General features: G+C 41.0%; 1 protein-coding gene across 3 annotated transcripts in view; it reads right to left on the reverse strand.

Annotated features, from left to right (window-relative positions):
- CDK14 (cyclin dependent kinase 14) overlaps window positions 1-21,912 on the reverse strand; it is a 723,342-nt gene that overhangs the window by 637,416 nt on the left and 64,014 nt on the right. For 2 of the 3 annotated variants that reach the window (XM_046020428.1, XM_046020427.1), the window contains exons 1-2: window positions 15,212-15,762; window positions 8,199-8,230 (exon numbers count right to left, since the gene is read on the reverse strand). In XM_046020428.1, coding sequence (XP_045876384.1) covers window positions 8,199-8,230; window positions 15,212-15,302 — 123 coding nt within the window. In that variant the 5' untranslated portion in view covers window positions 15,303-15,762. Of the gene's footprint in view, window positions 1-8,198; window positions 8,231-15,211; window positions 15,763-21,912 lie in introns of those variants that run through there. The other variant, XM_046020430.1, reaches the window with a different exon arrangement.

Below are 21,912 nucleotides of genomic sequence, written 5' to 3' on the forward strand. Positions count from 1 at the left end.
ACGATCTCAGGGTCCTGGGATCAAGCCCCGCAGGCTCCCTTCTCAGCAGCTTGCTTCTCCCTCCCCCTCTGCCTGCCTCTCTGACTACTTGTGATCTCAATCTCTCTGTCAAATAAAGAAATAAAATCTTTAAAAAAAAAAAAAAACTCACATTGAGGCATCCTGGAGGAATCAAGCTTACAAAATGGAGACCAATTTTCTGGTTCCAATTTTTTGTAATTGTGCCTTTTGTACATTTTATGACAAGGAGAATAAAAAGAGTTAAGTATGTTTTAGACTACAAAAAAAATTTAATAAGTGTATCTCTCAGATAAGGGCCACTTAGAAAGGTATGTCTGTCACACTGACCTGAAGGGCATCACACTCCAGATCAAGTACAGAGCATGATTCTAGTCCTCTGAAAACCTTAACCACCACGCCCCCCCCACCTAGCTGATTTCAATCATCACTATGGTGCCTAGAGTAAGAGGCCATCTCAAATGCAACCAAGCAATTTAAGGATTTGTAGATTATAAATCACTGGCTCTAATTTCAGTGAGAAAGAAAATGGGTATAACATACTCCCTGTGGCTGGGCCCATTTTGTTCTTGTGAAGAACATCGTAAGTATATAAGTTGTATTAAAAATCCTCCCTACACCAAAGGTCAGCTCTCTACAAAAGAATCCAAACATGCAAATCAAAGCACACCCAGTAAGGGAACCCCAAGCACCTTACAGGAGAGACTTGGTTCTGTTAACGGACCTGCCACCAGGAGGCATAGAGCTCACAAAAAGAAACGGGGCCCTACTCATGCTTTCAACCTCTGGAACATTCTATCTCTTGGGAGTTAAGAATATGGAAGTGACTAATTCTCTCAAATGTCATAGATTTTACATTTGTGACATGTACTTCCTCTCTGAATTTTTACAGCACTACCCAGACATTCTAGCCACTGTCTGGGACTAGACATAATTATTGTAATCATGTCTACCATAATTAGGGAGACAGTAAATGTGATCAAACACTTATAGAAAGGAAAAACTAAAGCACAAAGTTTCAAGAATCCAAAATTTTCAACTGAGTTTCAATGAAAGAATGAAGGAGGAAGTGAGGTTCTTTGTCAGCAGCCCAAAATGTTGCATTTGAAAAATTACTATGTACCAGGTTACTGGCACAATCAGAGAATAGTCTGTAGTCTACACTTCTTGCATGGGACCAGTTCCAGGGATGTCAAACGTGACCACGGTGAAAATAAAAGCAGATATAAAGTCATGTAAAATCTCACTATTGAGAGTGACATTGACTCTGTGCCCAGGCCCAACATTCCAAGAATGACAGGAGCCGGCCAACAGGGACACGCCAGGGGGATTAAATTCTGTGAAACTTACTAGACTAAGAGTCAGGTTCAGAGCGTATCCAGAGGCTGACATAAAACAGACATCAATAAAAATCTGCTGTACAAATCTTCGAATCAGGAAGTATCGTGACAAGAAGGATATTTGGGGAAGGGCGGCATAGAAAAGTGAGAAGATGGAACAGTGAGACCAATTCAGAGGTTACTGGGATTTTAAAAAAAAAAAAAAGGTAAAAGTGATAAAGTCCTGAACTGAAGTGGTAGCAGTGGGAACGATAATGAAAGCATCAAAGTAAGAGATGACTGATGAGGGTGGAAAGGTGAGCCAGATCTAGATCATGGAAGGCCTTGAATGCCAAGTTAAGAGTCCGGACTTGAACCTGCAGCAGAGAGAGCTTTTAAAGTATTAAGCAAGAGAAAAGCACGCTTGGCATTTCAGATCTGTTACCGTGTTGGAACAGGAGGCAAGCTATAAACAGGGAAGCAAGCCGGTGAGGAGATGACCACAAGCCCAGGCAAGAGAGGCTCAGGAGGGGGAAAGGAGATGGCAGGAAGCAATAAGGACCAAGCCAGTGTGAGGATGTGGGGCTTGGAGGGAAGCTCAGAACGGAGTCAGGCTGCTTCTGCCTTGGAAAATCGCTGATATGGGCAAGAGAAAAGGCACAGATTTAGGAATACTTTGTATGTGCTGAGACTGAGGTGACAAGGTGACACAGAGGCAGAAACATCTAACATAAGGGTGTGGAGTTAGAGAAGAAAGCGAGGTCAGCCACATGCATGTGAGTATAATAATGGAGTAGCCAAAAGCAAGGAATGGATGGACTCCTCAGGGAGAGCGTGAAAAAACAATCATGGTGGATGGAGGGCTTCCGCCGCCACCGAAGAGATGGTGAAGACTTGCCCTTGCTCAGTGCCTCTGCTGAAATGCTGCACAGAGGAAGAGACAGGCTAAGAAAAGATCAGTAGATAAGGAAAGAAAGAATCCATCACACAAGCTTCTGGAGTGAAAGCCTCAACAGGAATGAAGGGGGAAATAGGAGGAACTAGCCTAGGACAGGAGAAAAGACACCTCCTTCCTCTAAGACTAGAAAAAGGGAAATAAAATTGAAGCCAATCAAGGTATCTGTGCAGGCAAGGTGCAGACAGCTAATAGCACTAAGTATTCAAAGGAGTTGGAGGGTGTCATGGGTTGGACTATGCCCACTAGCAATTCTAATGTTGAGGTCTTTACCTGCCACCCCATACTTCCCAACGTGATCTTATTTGGAAATACGGTCCGTGCAGATGTCATTAGTTAAATTAAGACGAGGTCATGCTGGAGGTGGGTGGGCCTCTAATTCCATATGACTGGTGTCTTTTTCTTTTTTCTTTTTTTTTTTTTTTAAACTTTAATTCAATTAATGAACATATTATCTTTTATTGGTTTCGGAGATAGAGGTCAGCAATTCATCAGTCTTATATAATACTCAGTGCTCATTACATCACGTGCCCTCTTTAATGAACTGGTGTCTTTATAAGAGAGGGAAAGTTGGATCCACAGACACTCATTAAGGGAAGGTGATGTGAAGACACAAGGGGAGAAGAAGGCCATCTACAAATGAAGGAAAGAGGCCTGGGATGCATCCTTCGCTCACAGTCTTCGGAAGTAACAAACCCAGCCCATGCTTTGATTTCAGACTTCTGGTCTTCAGAACTAAGAGACAATTTACTTCTGCTGTTCAAGCCACTCAAAATACAAAATACCACTTTGTGGTATTTTTCTAAGGCAAGTCTAGCAAACTAATACAGAGGGAAAGTCATCTCCTGAAGGAAGGAGGGGTGGAGAAGGGTAGCTAGAAGGTTTGAGGAAAGTGGAAAGGTTTCAGCAGGAAACAAGCCAGCCACACAGTGCAAGACTGTGCACAGTTGCCTCGGGTTCCAGCTAAGGCCAGAGACCATAAATTTACTTACGGAGTGATTTCCTCAAGCAGCTCTTGGCAGCCACTGGGTAAGAGAGGAAAAGATGCCAGGTCAAAATTGAGGGCTGGCAGGGTAGATTACCAGCAAAATACAAAGGGATACGGCCACTGAGGCTACTGCGAAGGGAGTGATGTACCATGAGCGAACAGAGAAGGAAACGGGAGGAGGATGGGATGTGGGATGAAGAAAGGGATAGGAAGGTGGAGAAGGAAGAGGTCATCTGGAAACAGGGAGACAGCAAAGAAGAGATAAAGGGAGTGAGGAAGCTAACAGGGAAAGACTGTTACTGGGATTTAATATTTTCGATGAGGAAGTCAGAGAAGTCCGAAGCTAGACAGACGGCTGTATACAATGTAATACATTATTCACAGACTCTGAAACCTGAGGTGATAACAGTAGTTTGGTGGTGAAAACCTGCAACAGCTCCCACCAACCGCAGTGCATGGAAAATAATGCCCAGGGGTATCCCCAAATCATATTTGTACCTGATTCCTAGAATCTGTTCTCAGCAAAATCCCTGCTGTATTTCTATCATCTCTGGTATTACAAGCATATCTTTAAACAAAATTACAAAGAGGGACTTGGACTAGAAGCAGAGATCAATGCATACTACCCCCATCTACCACACAAAATTATTATATTAAGCAGAGAGGAAGCAAGTTAACCTGTAAAAATGTACTTGAGGAAGTTACAGATCAGATGTAAAAATGTTAAGACAATTCAGACGCTCTCTACACATTCCCTTAGAATACAAAAAATAAAACAGCTGGAAGATGCCAAACAAAACCTGTGTTGGCAGCCCCTTCTACTTTGCAAACAGGAAAAACTGACCAGGGCACATAAGAATTAGAAAACTTGTAAATGACTGCTCATTTTTCTCCAAACAAGTAAGTGCTTAATTATCTGGATTATGACAAACAAACAAAACTCTTTGCATTTCAAAGGTTTATTTCAGTCACTAGAACTTTTGTATGTCTCTCTCAATCACCAAGCAAAGTCAACACTTTGTTCTGGCAATTCACTGAATCTAAAATAACAAAGGCATGAAGCAGAACAAAAACTACACAACTTAAACTTTTTAATTTACACAAGAACAATTCATAAACTGGTGTGGCTTTAGACATTTCTAACTCTTTCTATACACATATATTTATACTTACTCCGAATTTTTTACTTCCAAAGTCCGAAAAGTTTTATGCGGAGTACTTTTATATTGGAAGAGATTAACTGTGTTTTCTTACCTTTTATATTTTAGGTCTCATTTTAAAACAAATCACTAAATAAAAAAATAAGATTCAAAACCTTCCTTCCAGTCATAGTACAGTACTGTTCACTGGCACAGGGAAAATAGGACCACTCAGGGGACATGGCCCACGACATCTACTAGGGACAAAAAAGTGAGAAAGAATTCAGAAAGTTCTGCAACTGTATAGAAAGATATAAGGATATCCTTATAAATGGTTAGTCTATCCATCAAATATATAGATTAAGCCTACAGAACATAAAACGCTTCCTATTTTAATCAGGGCCCAGATATATAATGAATGAAGGGCAAAATGACTGTCCTCTCCAAAAATATGATAGGCTTCAACAAAAGTTCCTACTCCAACAAAAATGCCTATTGTAAACATGCCTTCATAATTCCAAAGTGCCTCATCTCTCTCTACAAAAACCGTAAGAACACTGTTCCTGAATATAATTCCAGACTGCTTATAAAAATCTGCAGTAATGGTATTTCAGCCTATTTAAGGAGAAATGAGTAAGTATTTCAAATCGATATACATCTCTTTTTCTCCCCTCTTCAAGGTCAAACATTTACACACACCCTAGAGAAAACCTTCGTAGCAATCAGGGAGCAGCAACTAAACTCTAGCCCTGCGGTAAGGAGCCCTCTGTCTCCTAAATACTGAGTAAGAAGAGTTGCCACACCTTGATGCATATCTAAGAAGCTGACCCAGCCCTCACGTTTCAAGAGTCAAGTCTTTCCTGAATTCCAACAGGCTACAAGAGGAAAAGAAGACCAAGACAACGGGTTCAAGAAAACGTCTAACAGTGTAGTCTGAAGACAGTCATAGAACAACTTGGTGACTTTCTGTTTACTTAATCATAAACCTGGTGCTCTTTTCTGATCTTAGTAAAACTGTAAGTTCATGTTGATGGCTATGAAGGATTTTTGCCTACATCTAAAGATTCAGGAAGCAATTAAAGATGATTATCTACCTAACTGGTTTTACAAATGAGAAAACTGAATGGCTAGAAACTGGCAAAGGAGAATCCGCCTGGTCTAACATTCGGTTCAACACTCTCTCTCCTTATTAGCAACAGATATTTACTCATATTCAACAGATATTTATTGATGTTAAACGTGCAAGACACCTGAAGATTACAAAGCTGAACAGTAGGCATCCTCTCGAGGAGTCTTAAGTGATGGGTTTCAGATATTTTCAGTTTTAATATGTAAATCATCATATGAAGCCTCATACGGAATTTCAGAGGAGTATCCGAAAGTAACTCTCCTTATAGCTCTAATTAATTTTGAACTAAATATTTCCCTCCTCCTTATAGCCCTTCCAAATACAGGTGATGTTATGGTGAGAACAACGGTAAGGAGATGATGGAGATGATGCAGATGATGAGGAGGAGGAGGAGAAGGAGGATGATGATGATGATGGTGGCGACGACGACAAGGAGGAACACAAGGACATGACAATACCAACTATGAGACACGATGTGTCCATCACTAACTGTAACCTTTACATACTTAGCTTATTTAATCTTCACAACAATCTTAGGAGGGAGATAAATAGCTCTACTAGATAAAAGGTCTGGAAAAAGTCAGTCAATTGCCCCTGAGAGGGTAGTCGCCTCCCGGAGTTCCAGTTTACACCCAGGCATGCCTTTACTACTACCATCCTAGATGCCTGACCCCAGCCCTTACCACAAATTAACTGGAAATTTTCTGGCCCCTGGGGACCTCAGTTTCTTCATCAGTGAAATGATGAAGTTGACCACGTGATTTCCAACATCTCTTCCAGGTACACCATTCTGTAATTTACTAACTGGAGGTTTTTAACCAATCTCTTGTGATGCAGAGAAAGGAAATACTTTGTAAAAGCTAAAAATAATTTTGCCCCAAATTACAAAATCCAGACGTTTGTGCAGAGGTTTCCGGGGAAAGGAGGGTAGCTTGTTGCGGGATTGATATATCTGTAACTTTCATCTGGGTTCCAGCCTCAGAGTTTTTTGAAAGCTAATCTCAGAGCCACATGACAAAATGACATGCAGTCAGTAACAATGGCTTTTAAACTAAACAGGAGGTTTTTCAAATCCCTAGTAATGATTTGAAGTCCTCTGTGAAAACATGGGAAAATACCACGTTATTGCTTACAGGAAAAAAAGCAGGCTGTAATATACAGCTTATGTTCTTTTGTTTCTGAACAAGGAGAAAGAAGCATGGAGAACATTCAACAGTGGTTGTAGCTAGGTAATAGGATTGGGAGATTTTTCTTTCTCCTTTTCCTTATTTTTCTTTTTTATGTAATCTTAAATTACCTCCATAATTAGAGGGGAGACTTTTAAAAAGAGAGAAAAGGTGTCCAACATTCTCACACTGATTTCTTCTGAGAAGAAAATAGTCTCCTAAAAACATCTCAGTAACACTGCAGAAATTCCAGAAATACAGGTTTAGAGGAGAACATCATTATTACCCACTACAGATAGGGAGGAAAACAGTCCTCTATTGCTTCAGATCTAGAATAACTAAGTTTTACAGGTTGTTTCAGGACTCCTGGTAGGGGAAGTTGCTCTGGAGTCCAGGGACAGGAAGCTCCACAGAGCTGGGCACCAGGAAAAACAGAACAGGTGCATCAGACAAAGCAGCCAACCGTGAGAGCCAAAGGTCACTGGCCCCATCCAGAAATCCCAATCCGGAGCAGGTTCTCCCTGAGTAGTGCTGCCCTACACCACTGCCAACCACAAGGTCAAGGGGACCTTCCATGAGCACAAATGTCCTCACTTCTCTGAAGCACAACAGCAGAGGGAGGACAGGTAGCATATTTCACGGAACTGGCAAATGTTAAATCAAACATTTTGTTTGTAGAGTAGCCAAACTACTCTACGCTCCATTAGGCTGCAGGATAAGCACGTTGTGTGTACACATACCACTGTGTTCACAATAAACTCCCAATATGCGTGCACACATGGCCCAGTTTACAACACAGATCAATAACTGTGGCTTTGGATGGTGAAAATGAAACACTTCACTCTATAGCACTCATGAGAATATTTTGTAAACACACTGTGCCTCTGGTGATTCCCACTGATACTACATGCAACTCAGGAAAGAATACAATTTAAAAATCACATTCGACATGCTATTAATTACACAGGAACCCTCAGCCTTATTGGAACAGACTTTTTTTGCTACTTTGTAGCAAGAAGATAAAGACAGATGGATATACAAAGACTAGAAAAACTAGAACAGGAAAAGTCAGCTTCTCCTCTGGGAGTCTGACACACAATATGTGGCGTCAGCATCACATCACACACTGATTCAAGGGAGGGCTGCAGGGAGCCATGGTGCCCATCTCGCCAACAACTCCAGACTTGCCCTAAGCACCCACATCCCACTGGGCTTTGCCAGCTCCACCACCAGCAAATCAAGAAGGCAGCAGTACAAAGGCCGGCGGGTAACTTTTATTCATTTAAAAAGACGCATTTCTATTGACTCCTACCAAAATTCACTGGAATGATTACTTAAAACTGAAAATAATATAATGTAACTAGAGAGATGTCATCTTTTTTTTTTTTAAGGCGTTTTTTTTCCTAAGTGCGAAGTTGGCACCTATTAACTGTACCTGGCGGTAATTAAATACATCTAACATTAGATAAAGAAATTTAACCTACCTCATCAAAGGTGGTGTCGTCTTTCTTCAAAGCTATAAAATAAAAAGGGAAAGGAAACAGTTATTGTGAAACATCTCAAAGAGACTAAGCATCTAAGCCCTAGAAAACAGAAAGAAAACAAAGCAGTATGGTGTTTTCATTTCAGAAAGTAAAACTGCACCCCAACCTGAATAACAATGTTATCATACAAATAGGAAAGCTGAAATGAGACAGAGAATGGCACAGCATGCATCTTTGTGAAACACTTTCATAAATATGTAAATGGGTGATCCTCCTAAGTATGGAAAAGAAGTATGTGCATCTTTCCCCTAGCTCTTCTTTGGTAGGAAAATGTTTTAATGAAAAGTAGGAAAGCATCAAAAAGTAATTGTAAAGAAATTTCCCCTTCAACTTCTGGGTTTTGAGCATATCTCATCAGGCACGGTGTGTGGTCCTTCCAAACCCATTGTCAGGATGACACTCGCTCTGCACAGTGCCCTGAATGAGATTTTCATGCCGTGAGAAGTTTAAATGCAGTGAGTAAAGACTAAGCATGTAAAATAAGCACTGCAGAGACATAATTCAAGCATTTCAGCATGATCTATTTTACAACAAAGTATCACCAAAGGAAACAATACATTCAGAATATTTTATGAGTTAGCAAATACTTAAAATTGATTTAAATATGCATGGCTTCAGAACTGGAATTTTATTACTCTAAAGAGAAAGAGAAGTATTTCACGCATTGTTGGCAAACACCCTAGTTCCTTAAATCCTACAATTACTTGGAATGTTTCATATTAAGGAGAATGCACAAAGGAACTAATTGAGCTGAAACCACTAGTTGGAGAAATGTTCCCAATTTATAGAATTGTGCATAGGTGTTTACTGGTCTATAGTAGAGAGTTCTAGTCAGGATAGAAGCACTTGTGTAGCTCTTACTTGGAAAGCTATGTTCTAACAAAAGCAATGGAAGCAAATTATGTTAGCAATTAAGCTCTGAGAGAAGTCATGTGCTTAAACTGAAGCCATCATTTCAGAGCTTATACTATATAGCCGAGCAATCTTGAAAAGGATATTTTCTGTTTCCTACTATAGATGTGGTTGTAGAGAGTTAAGGTGGATGAGGGAGACTGAGGCTAAAATGTTTCTGAAAGTTTAATGCTTAGTTTTTCTCTTTTATGCCTAAGAAATTGATCTGTAATAAATTTCTCTACTTGCTTTATTGGAGGACAGCTTCTTCTGAATGAAAAATTAAAAGACAGCCCTTTCTCCTAGTTTCAAATGGCTTATCTTGCATTCAATTACTTACACACATTTTATTATGTATTTGCTTTAACTTACATTAAATCTAAAATAAGCTATTTTGATGGAAAGCTATAAGAGCCTAGATGATTCTTAATGGCTATATTTTAACTCAAAATGTAAAACTTCTCATCTAGAAGGATTTCTTTAAATATCAGCCAACCATGTTACTAAACTATAACCCTCACTTCCCTCAAACCTAAGGCATGTCCTCTAATCAACATACTTGAGTGGGGATTCCTAGATAAGGTATTAGTGACCTACAGAAATACAGGCAAGTTGTTCCATCTAAAAAAAAAAAAAAATGGGGGAGATAATAACTGATTACCTCATTGATTTCAAATACAAAGTCAATCACTGTACAGTCTCATACCCAGCTCATTTAACAAAGATTAATGAAAAAATATGTGGCTGTCATGCAAAATGCAAAGCTAAAGCACCAAGCTTATAATTCACAGCACAAACTTTCTATACTTTATTTACTTGGGACATGATAAAAGTTCCCAAATTTAGCCATGGGTTTTCTTAAGCAAAGCATCAAATTGGAACTACTATCAACTACTAGTCAATACAATACTTTGAGGAACTGCAAACAGAATGAAGACCCTCAAGCTGAGAGAAAGCAAAAAACTAAAATGTCTTCGACATCCGGACGGGACTATTTCCTGCTGGCCTCCTAAGTTCTTCACCATTCTAGATAAAGAGGTGGGGTCTAAGTGCAAAAAGAGAAGGAAGAAATGGAAGAGGAATTGCAGGTGTATTTTCTAAAATATAAGGAGCAGGAAACTAGATTCTCTCCCTGGCACTCTATTCTCAAGCCCAAGATACCACAGGGAAGAATATTTTAAGACCTAAAAAATCTACAACTTTGTTGACACCTTATTCAGTTTCTTATAAATACTGAATCCTTGCCCTCAACAGCAATTCACAGTAACAACAAAGGCCAATTAAAGATGTCTCTGCCAAATATTTATCAGGTCATTGATGAATAAACTCTGACCCAAACAAGCACAAAACATCTCATTATTGATTATATTCCCTGATTGTCATTAATCATTCATGTAAATGTAAACTCACAACTGTCTTTGACAATGTGTTGGAATAGCAAGCATATCACATTTTTATAGGTTAACAAAGGGGTATATATTAAATCATTGAAGATAATCAGGTATCGTATTTAGTCCTCTGCTCAGACATTGCTTCCTCTAGACAGCTTTCCATGATCTCACCAAGACTAAAGTGGTATCCTTCCTATACTCTCCAATAGCAAATCATGCTAATCTTCCTGGTAAAATCTGACACTCTATATTGCCAATGCCCATTCATTGCCTGTATTCCCTTAAAGTCCTCAAGGACTGGTAACAGTGGCCGCCAAGTCTGAATGGCAGCACACTACCTGGCACATACAAGCTACTCAATAATTATTTGTTAAATTAATGCGTTCTACCTCAATGGCAAAATCATAGCCTCTTACATTCTGAGACACAAATGCTAAAGTTTTGGCATATGAAAACCATATACACTTTTCTGCTACGAAAGGATCATAGATAAAAATTCCATTTCATAGTTTGCAAATTAAAATCTTCTAACACTACTTTGGGAGAGAATATGGTACTATATTTAAATTCTGAGCCTGAACCTTTACCCTTAAGAATGGACTTAGCAAATGACAGCTGGACCCCACATTACACACTTACAGCACAGGGTAACAAACCCCAAAATTCAGTGTATCCATAGCCTCTTCATTTCATTCAGCTCTCTCACAAACTACACCTTTTAAAGAAATGGTATAGACGGGGTTCATCCCTAGTATCACAGAGTATAAACTTCCTTTCTCTTCAAATTAATCCAAGTATGAAGAAATGCATTCAAATGAATATGAAGAAATGCCAGTTTGACCTTAATCTTAGACCAGATATTACAGAAAACCTTCCTCCTCCTAGACTATCATTAAAAAATTAAAAGAAAGAAGAAAAGGGGAAAAGGATTTTAATATAAACATTTTAACAACTAAGTTCCCATTTGCCATTTTTTATGCTAACCAAAATTTTAAAAAAGGAAGAAAGAAAGAAAAACATGAGACAACTGCAGGAGTTCCTAAATAAGTGAACGCACTGACACTATTTAACAGAAAACGACAAACACTCACCACTGAAATCAGAGGATGACTTTGAAATTCAATTACACCCATCTTTTTTTTTTTTTTTTAAGATTTTATTTATTTATTTAACAGAGGGAGATCACAAGTAGGCAGAGAGGCAGGCAGAGAGAGGAGGAAGCAGGCTCCCTGCTGAGCAGAGAGCCCGATGCGGGACTCCATCCCAAGATCCTGGGATCATGACCTGAGCCGAAGGCAGAGGCTTTAACCCACTGAGCCACCCAGGCGCCCCACACCCATCTTTTAAAGAACTATAACTGTGTTAAAGTCATTCTCTGGCAGATGTCATAAATTAGAGTGCTATGGTTTGAAAGCAAATGTGTTTTATTAGACCTTATATAGTAATCTCAGATCAGCTGTTTTTGGGATGGGTAGTGACAAAGTTGACATGATCATTCATGTGTGAAAAAATTAAACATTAGCGTTACCACTTTTATATAGTCAAAATTGTTAATAATAAACATTGAATATCACATACTTTCAAAAATTATCCTCATTTTCTATAGATGACTAATTTCTCATGGCTAAACAATACTGTATATTTTGCCATATAACAAGCTTTATTTTTGAATCATACTAAAAAAGCAAAATTAAGTCAGTATGCTTATTTCAAAAGCCATCATAGATTGGTTAAAGGGAATGAATATATTGAAATGTCAGATTACTCAACAAGAATAAACCATTCAGGGGCACCTGTGTGGCTCAGTGGGTTAAAGCCTCTGCCTTCAGCTTAGGTCATGATCCCAGGGTCCTGGGATCAAGCCCCACATCTGGCTCTCTGCTCAGCAGGGAGCCTGCTTTCCCTTCCTCTCTCTCTGGCTGCCTCTCTGCCTACCTGCGATCTCTGTCTGTCAAATAAAGAAAGAAAGAATCTTAAAAAAAAAAAAAAAAGAATAAACCATTCACTCTTTGATCTCCTCATGAAGTACCAATGAAGACAAGAGGAAGATGGGGAATAAACAGAAATGGGAAGGAAGAATATCAGCCTCCAGTACTGTTCTTCACATGCACTAGATATTTTATGTGCCCTACCTGATTTATTCTTCACAACAACCTTGAGAAAATTCATACATGTGGACTCTGGGGTTTAGGGATATTCTGCTAATTGCCCAAGGCACACACACAGCAAGCTGGGAAAACAGGGTTCAAACCCAAACCATACTAACTCCAAAACCCATCCTGTTTTTAGACTATAAAGTCAGTGGCCACTTCTTCCCCTTATTTCTCTTGCTTCCAACCTAGAAGATCAATTACATCAATATGATATAATCACCAATAATAACATTACAAACACCTACTGAGTCTGCACTACATACCACGCAGGACATCATATGCATTATTTCATTAAGTGCCAGTAACAAAACTGAGTTGTACATGAAAAACTGAAGCTCAGAAGTTGAGGGACCTATCCAAGGTCACATAGCTACTACAAGTGGCAAGATGGCAAATCCCCAATGGTCTGAAAACACAGCCCACACCCTTAATCTATGCACTACATAATCCCAGAGTAAAAATTCCATTCAATAGCCTCAAGCACCTTAAAATCTTTACATAATCAAACTGATTTTATTGCTTTGTAACTCTGTAAATAAAACATAAAGAAAATACATAGATAATACAGATTAATTTTTCTGCAACCCCATTTCCAATGCATGTCTTGGGTTTGCTATACAAGCATAAACACATAAGACCTCTTTATCTCCTTTTACAGTTCTCCAGAATGAGAGTTACTATGCAGAATCATGACCTTCCATCAATACAAGCAACAATCAGTTATGTTCACTGCACTGTATTGTTTCTGAAAGGGAGGAAGTAAAATCTACCAGATCTTAGAAGATATTTTAACAAGTGCTGGAATCAAAAGGAGTTTCACATCACTAAATCTCAGTAAGCTAGAAAATCCAATTAACTGTAATACCCCCATTTGCCAGCATTGTAGTTAATCCAAATTTTACTGATTGTCTATCAAAATCTTGAAATCGCTTAAACATAAGGAATTTTTGTATTAATGTCCTTGGTTTCTTACTGAGATTCAACTGCAATGAATTATTTAACACAAACTGGAAGGGCTCCAACAGAGTCATTAGCATTAGTAAATATACAGTTAATGTGTTTTAGAACAGGGCTTAATGGACTCCAGAACCTGCCTCTGTAATGGTATGGGTCCTGAGCTGAACATCCTCCTCAAAAATGCACACCAACTCAACACCTTGCTCTCTCACATTCCTCCTGGCTTCAAACTTCATTCGCATGTAGAAACTCTTCATATGCATCCCTAAGTAAAAGTGAAACTGCAAATATCCAATACATGTAATAAGTAAAACCAGGATTAAATATTGGTTTCACACCATAACTTTACAGTCATTTTGGGAGAAACTTGGTATACCAATAGGAAATTTTAAGTTAAAGGAATTTGGCTAAATTTTGATCCATTATTTTCTCTTACTTGAACAAAGTTTGCATATTTTAGAGCGCACTTATAGAATGATTTTTAAAGGAAGGGATGGAAGGATGACTACAATACTCATATGCACCCCAGGAGTTTATTTTAAGGAATTAAGTACCTTATGCTTAATTTCCATTAACATGTTCATTAACATGGATGACATGTTAAATAAGTGAAACAAGGGCTAGAAGGCTTCTTAGGGAATCTGAGGGGTTATTTTTAGTGCTTGTAGGATTCTCTTGCTGCAAACAGTTACCTATATAAATGAAAGTTATAATGTTAGAGGAAGCAGCCACCGTCTTAAGGGGGGTTTTCTACGGCCAATCCCAAAAAGCTAAGAAACCCATTCCACATAATACAGTTGTCATCCTGTACAGTTTGTGACATGGATTTAATCTTAAATGTCCTAAACATTTCTCAGTCGTTTTTTATTTGTAGATCAGTTGGTTGATTGGCTGGCTGGTTTAAAGACAATAGCTCTGGAGCTCTGGCTCTGGTAAATCTAAGAAGTTCGGGACACTTATTCCTAAATGTTCAGAGAAGTTCACAGCGCGCATTTATTTGCTGCAATGGAAAGATTCAGAGAGCTCAGGACGGAACAGCCAAATCCCGCTTTCGAGGACCAGAAGTACCGAACAAAAGGTCCCAAGGTATCTGCCCCACTTCGCTTTAGGTTGGATGTGTTAAACAGTAACAAGGCACAGCTCAGCGTCTCACCAATTTTCAAAGCTAAATTATTGACTAAACACCCCAGGGCAGAGCCTGCGCGCAAAAAAAATAACAAGTAACCCAGGCGACCGCGCAGCCGGGTGCGCAGTGGGGCCCGGGGAGTCCCATTGCCTGTCCACCGCAGGCGCGACAGCTCGAGCGCCCGTGGCGAGAGACGGAACCCAAATTGTAGGCTAAGATCATCTACAAACGAACCGAGATCCGAAAGGAGAGGGGTGTCTCTCCTTTCCATTGTCGCCCTCCCCCCAGGTCCGGGCACTGTTCCCTCCACCGACCGCTCGCAGAGCACCCCACGCCGGCCGGGGTGGCCGCTGCATTGGTGGTGCCAGAAGCGCGGGGAGGAGGCACCGGCGCCGGGGGCGACGGGCCGGGTGCCCGGGGCAGCGCGCCACTCACCAATGCGGCTGAAACTCTCCGACAAAGTTCTCCGCAACTTCTTCATCTTGCCGATCTTCTCGGCGGGCTGCGGCTCAATGAGGTCGCACATCTGGGCGACACTGGGCTCCAGCAACTTCCCCAAACTGGTCCAGAGCGAAGCGCAGACAACGGCGAGGGCGCGCGGCAAGAAGGCGGCGCCTCCTCCTCCTCCTTCACTATCTCCTCCTCCGGCCAGGAGGCGACGCACTGGGCTCGGGAGGCGAGTGGCGAGCTGCAGGCTCCTCTCGGGCCTGGGCCGCGGATGGGCGGGCGGGGGCGTTCTACGTGGTGCCGGGGGCGGCCGCCATCGCAGCCGCCGCCGCCCGGCTCATTTTCCCTCCTTTGTAACCGAGAGCAGCGGGGCGGGCGGCGGGCAGTGGGGGCGGCGCGGCCGGAGGCGGGGAGGGGGCGGGCTGAGCACAAGGTGCTGGAGCCGGGGGTCGCAGGGTGCGCGAGGCACAGGCGGGGAGAAGTTCTCAGCCCCGAGTTTCGGGGATTCGGGAGAAAAGATCCGCGGCGCGGAACCGCCACCCGCCCCGCCCTCACTGCCCCTCCCGCCGTCTCTGCCCCGCCTTCCCTGGGCAAAGGACCCCGGGCGCGGAACCCCCGCGGGACCTCGGCTCCCGGGCTCGAAGTCAGCGTCCGCCTTGGGCCTCTCAGCCCGGCTCACGCCCCCGCGGCGCCCCCTCCCGGCCGCCCCCGCGCGCCTCCCCCGGCCCTGCCCACCCCGCCCCGCCCGCGCGCTCTGGGACAGGCCCCCGGCCCGGCGGAGGGCCTCGAACAAGCAAGGCTGGCAACTGGCAGCGACTGGGACTCCGTCTCACTCTGTGGGGAGGCCCCCTAAAGGGAAGGCTCTGGATGGCGATCATTTATCTGAGTGGTTTTCTCCTTGCCACGAACGCGTGTGAAAAGAGCGAGGAGTTGGGAAGAGGAGGTGGCCGCCACCACTGCCTCTGAGTCCGGGAATGGAAAGGCGTGGGGACCACTCAGGTTTGACGAGGATTTTTTTTTTTTTTTCCAGTTTTGCCCAGGAGACTGTGAAGTGAAAGATCCAAAGGGAAAGGTGGGCCCGTTTTTTAGGGGTCAAGTGCAGGGTAGAAGCGTCATCTCTGACCCCCAAGGCAGGGCTAGTGCTGTTTCCTTCACCCCTGTGTCACTCTGAGTGACTGATGGGAATGTAGATGAAGCTAATTTCTGATATGAACACCCAGTTCCCTGGTAAATAGCAAACAGAAGTCCTTCGTCTCTATCAGTTTTAGAATATATTTCCAAATTGGAAGACTTGGAGGCCAAAAAGATTGTGACCTCCTCTCCCCTCCCCTCAAAAAAATAAAATTTAAAAAGGAGAGGGTTAGGGGAGGTTTTTTAAAATCCCAGAACAAACAGTTCAGGCAGCAAACACACAATATCTTCATTCTGTTAAAACGTGGTGCAGCGAGCGAGCCCTCCAAACGTCAGTCTCCCAGGGGAGAGAGAAGGAAGATGGGGGAGGGCCTGAATGTTGATTTGGGGCCAGCAAACTCCTTATGAATAGAAATTTAGTAATCTTGAGTCATCTGGCTGTGTAAGTAATAAGAGCTTGTGAACGAGTGACAATCCTGTTTGGTTTAAAGGAAGTTTTGGGGAGTTTGTGTTTTGTTAAAAGACTTTTATCTTAAAATAAAAACTAACCCCCTGCCTTCCTTAAATTGTGAGGTAGAACACTTGGATTTGTTCTGCTCTGTACTGAGCACATTATAGGGTCTTGATAGATTGCTGCTGATAAAAGACAGGAAGTCAAGCCAAGTGGGGAGCAAAGGAGGGTGGGGAATTCATCAAGAATATGAGTTAAAAATGCAAGGATGTTGGGTCCCAGTGACCATATTTAGATATTACAGGCTGCACAAGTATGTCCTCAGACAGGAAGAAGTTTGACTTTTACCGCTTCCTCCAGTTAGGGAGAAAGTTATCAGAAGCTATGAATAAAAAGACAAAAGGCAACCAATCAAAATACTGATGGGTTCTATCTACCAGTCAACAAAGATGAAATAGTTATTAATTTAATAAACTTTGACTACAGGGCGCCTGGGTGGCTCGGTCAATTAAGTGTCTACCTTCAGCTCAGCTCGGGTCATGATCCCGGGGTCTTGGGCGCAAGCCTCAGGTCCATCTGGCTCTCTCCTCAGCGTGCAGCTTTCTTCTCCTTCCCCCTCTGCCTGCCTCCTCCCCACCTGTGCTCTCTCTCCTTGTCAAATAAATAAATAAAATCTTTAAACAAATACATGAATAATGAATACTTTGACTACTGTATGTCTGTGCCTATTCTATTTACTCTGACAATGACTATTTCATATACGTAAATACACATACAGATACACATTCTCCATTTCACCTCCCCAGTATTTAGTATTTCCAACTAAGGTCAGCTTCTGCCTGAGTAAATCATGGTATATCCATACAAAGAAAAGGTACAGTAGGTAAGCATTTTTTAATGAGATAAATCAGTATGTATTGATGTATAAATATATCTAGGGTAAGTGAATAAAAAGCATATTAATCATTAACTCATTTGTGGAAGGGAATATACTTATGTTTCTATGTGCATAAGATATTTCTCTTTAAAAAGAACAAAGGGGTTCCTGGGTGGCCCAGGGTTAATCATCTGATTCTTGATTTCAGCTGAGGCCATGATCTCAGGGTCATGGGATAGAGCCTTGCATAGGGTCCTGCACTCAGCACGAAATCCTCTTGAGATTCTGCCTCTCTGCCTTTCCTTCTGCCCTTTCCCCCACTTGCGTACAGTGCTCACTCTCTCTCTCTCAAATAAATAAAGAAAAATTTAAAAAGAACAAAGAACTGTGAAGCGTGCATACCCAGAATATAATGTTCCCTTTGCCCTTTATACCTTTAAGTATAATTTGAATGTTTTACCCAAAGAACGGTTAGTTATAAATACTAATAAAAATACTAATTTAAAACATAAAAATAATATTTACTGCATTGTTATCTACTCCACTCCAAAACTTCAGCTCTCCCACCTCTAAAAATACTTGACCTAATCACAATAGTATACCTAACAGTATACCTAATAGTATACAATAGGCCTAACAGGAGAGACAGTAATGGACCAAACAAACTTTGTCAAATATGAATAACCAACTTTCCAATATATGTTTAACAACCCCTTTCTTGGGGCGCCTGGGTGGCTCAGTGGATTAAGCCGCTGCCTTCGGCTCAGGTCATGATCTCAGGGTCCTGGGATCGAGCCCCGCATCGGGCTCTCTGCTCAGCAGGGAGCCTGCTTCCCTTCCTCTCTCTCTGTCTGCCTCTCTGTCTACTCCTGATCTCTCTCTGTCAAGTAAATAAATAAAATCTTTAAAAAAAAAACCAAAAACCTTTCTTGGTTATATATTAAAATGGTTAGTTTTGCAAGAAACCGTGACTTAAAGAAGGAAATTTTTAACTGGATGCTTTTAAATTGTGAACGGTTATAGGACTCAACTCTTTACATAGTTGTTTGTTTCACACACATCTTCATCCTAGAATGTAAGTTCACTGAGGGCAGGGACCTTAGATACAAAAAGTACGATGTCTATTTCATAGCGGTTGTAAATTAATTGTCAAATGAATGTGGAATGCTTTGCTGCCACTGAGAAGTGATGTGTTGTCCTCAGAAACCAAGATGACTATCCAGCATCTGTGTGGCATATGTATTTTCAGTGGGAGGATGGATCTGTGCCAGTTCTCCATCCCAACTTCAGTTCACAAGGTTATTGTTTTGGCTCGCCTGAATTAAAAGTGCAGAATCTGAATACAAACAGATAAGCTTACCTAGAGGCTGAACCCAGCATGGGTTGACCTTAATCAAATTCATCAATTAAAGCATGCATATGGGGGCGCCTTGGTGGCTCAGTGGGTTAAAGCCTCTGTCTTTGACTCAGGTCATGATCCCAGGGTCCTGGGATCAAGTTCTGCATCAGGCTCTTTGCTCACCAGGGAGCCTGCTTCCTCATCTCTCTCTGCCTGCCTCTCTGCCTACTTGTGATCTCTGTCTGTCAAGTAAATAAATAAAATCTTAAAAAAAAAATTTAAAGCATGCATATGTATTAATTAGACCTTGAGTGGTAGCAACGGTGGCTAGAGATCCAACTCTTAGTGTTGTGTGGCCTTAGATAAGTAAGTGACTTGCCTACTTTCTTATCTGTAAAATGAGGGGCTTGAACTAGGTGACCTCAAGGGACATTCATAGCTGCAAAATTCTGATTTTGAGTTGAATGGTGAAATTTTTCCTCTCCCAGCTTATATACAAGATGGATATATTAATGAGGAGTAATTAACATGCAAATAAGATGGACGAAGACCATCAACAAAAATTATGTGAAATTTAAGATACTTTATTTCTAGTTCTGTTATTCATAAATTATTCATCTATTATAAATGGATCTTGTCCATATAAGAAAAATACCAGGCTAATATGCTGGCAGTAAATTTTAAGGGAATGAATCCTAATCCAAAGAAGATGGAATATAGAGGATTTTATTAGAATCTAGAATCCAGCAAAAGCAGAAACAGATTTACTGATCTGAAACAATATGAAAAGATATTATAAGTACAAAACAAAAAAAAAAAAAAAAAACTCCCCCAAAACAAGAATGCCAAGCACTTGGGGCATAGAGTTGGAAAATGAAATTAAAGAAAGAGAGAAAATATATGTTTATGAATGTAAAGATTTTGAATTTAGCCAAAGGGTAAATATTAAGACATACAAACAGGTTATGATTATTAAAATGGTAGAAATTTACATAATTAGACATCCTCTTAGAAATCTCAACAGTCACCCTAGTTAATTATTTTTAGGATCAAATATCATCCTCCTTTTTTGAACACATCCAGCAGGAACTAAAGTAGCACAAGGTTAAGTGACTTATACCAAGTTCCCAGTGAGTCATCAGTGAAACTGGCACATGGAATCTGAAACTCTTGTCACCAACATTTGTGTTCCAATTCTTGGATAATGTCTAGCCTTAAAGAGTTCCTGGGGCTTTTGAGGGTTTTTTGTTTTGTTTTGTTTCATTGACATAGAGCAAATTAAAATAAAAAGGGGGAGGAAAATGGAAGTTTGCAGAAACCAGGGTATTCAAATTCATATAAATGGAGCCCCCCAATGCTTTCCCACCCTGTTCTAAAGCCATCCATTGCCTAGTGACTCTAATTTCAATCCTTTTCACATTTACAGAATCACTCACTGTTGCCACAAATCTCCAGGCTTGTGCAGAAATAAAACCTATATTGCCTGATAGTTTTATAGGTAATTCTATAGTTGTTCATCGTATATTCAAGAGATCTAGGGACCTAAGTAATTGATTTGCTTGCAAATGGCTGTAGTAAGAACAAAGAAGCTGCCAAAACATCCAAATGATGTCAAGTGTAAATTAGCTCAGAATAGTTCTGAAGGAAATAAACTACCAGGGTTAAAGCATGCTGAAATACTAGTAAATTGCCCTTTCATATTAAACCATGCTTAAATAAATGTTATCGTTACCTCATTCCTGCTTTCCATTATTATATAATTTGTACAATGGAAGTCCATATAAGAAAATACCAACCACCATTTCTAATGAAGACACAAGTCACTTAATTAGGCCCTTTGGTGTTATTTGTATGTGTGATATAGATGTGTCATTAAGAAATGGTCCCCATTTATGACTGTCATTCATTTCATTGCATCATGTTCCACATCCATCAGAATTAAATTTCAGGGATCAGTTCTGTAATTGATCTCTAGATATAGATGTGAAAGTGGTCAGAAGGATGCTTTAGGGAATCAAAACCTCATGCCTTTTGGTCAGTCTAGACAAGTTCTATTAGGGGCAATTAAGTTCAGAAATGCAGCTCTTCCATCAAAAAATCCTAACCTTTCTTTCCAAGGCCCTTGATAGTTCATCTGCATTCACATGCCTTTTATTTGTTTTTTTTAAGATTTTACTTATTTACTTGAGAGAGAGAGAGCACGAGTGGGAGAGGGGCAGCAGGAGAGGAGCAGAGGGGCAGAGAGAAGCCGACCCCCCACCAGGCAAGAAGCCCGATGCAGAGCTCAATCCCAGGACCCTAGGATCATGACTTGAGTGGAAAGCAGGGGCCTAACCCACTGAGCCACTCAGGGGCCCCTCACATGCCTATTCTAATCAAGTGTTTATTAGCCAGAAAAAGTGTCCACAGGATATTTATATTGATGGTATCATCAGACATCGCATTTGCTAGCTAAACTCAGTATTTATTATTTTTTTTAAAGATTTTATTTATTTATTTGTCAGAGAGAGAGAGAGCGAGAGCAAGCTCAGGCAGACAGAGTGGCAGGCAGAGACAGAGAAGCAGGCTCCCCGCTGAGCTCGGAGCCCGATGTGGGACTCGATCCCAGAACGCTGGGATCATGACCTGAGCTGAAGGCAGCCGCTTAACCAACTGAGCCACCCAGGCGTCCCAGTATTTATTATTTTTAAATGTAATTAAAATACTTACAGTTTTATAACAGGGTATGAATTGGTGATCTCATTTTAGCCTATACTACTCTAAGAGACATTGTCATTAGCACTACGTTACACAAGGAAATGGGCCTAGAGATGCCAAGAGACGATCCCCAGGATCATCACGTGGCATCCAGTTTTAGACTGAGACACTGTTTGGTTACCAAAAACTTTTTT

The sequence above is a fragment of the Meles meles genome, chromosome 10 (genome assembly GCF_922984935.1).
Source record: "Meles meles chromosome 10, mMelMel3.1 paternal haplotype, whole genome shotgun sequence".
Lineage (NCBI taxonomy): Eukaryota > Metazoa > Chordata > Mammalia > Carnivora > Mustelidae > Meles > Meles meles.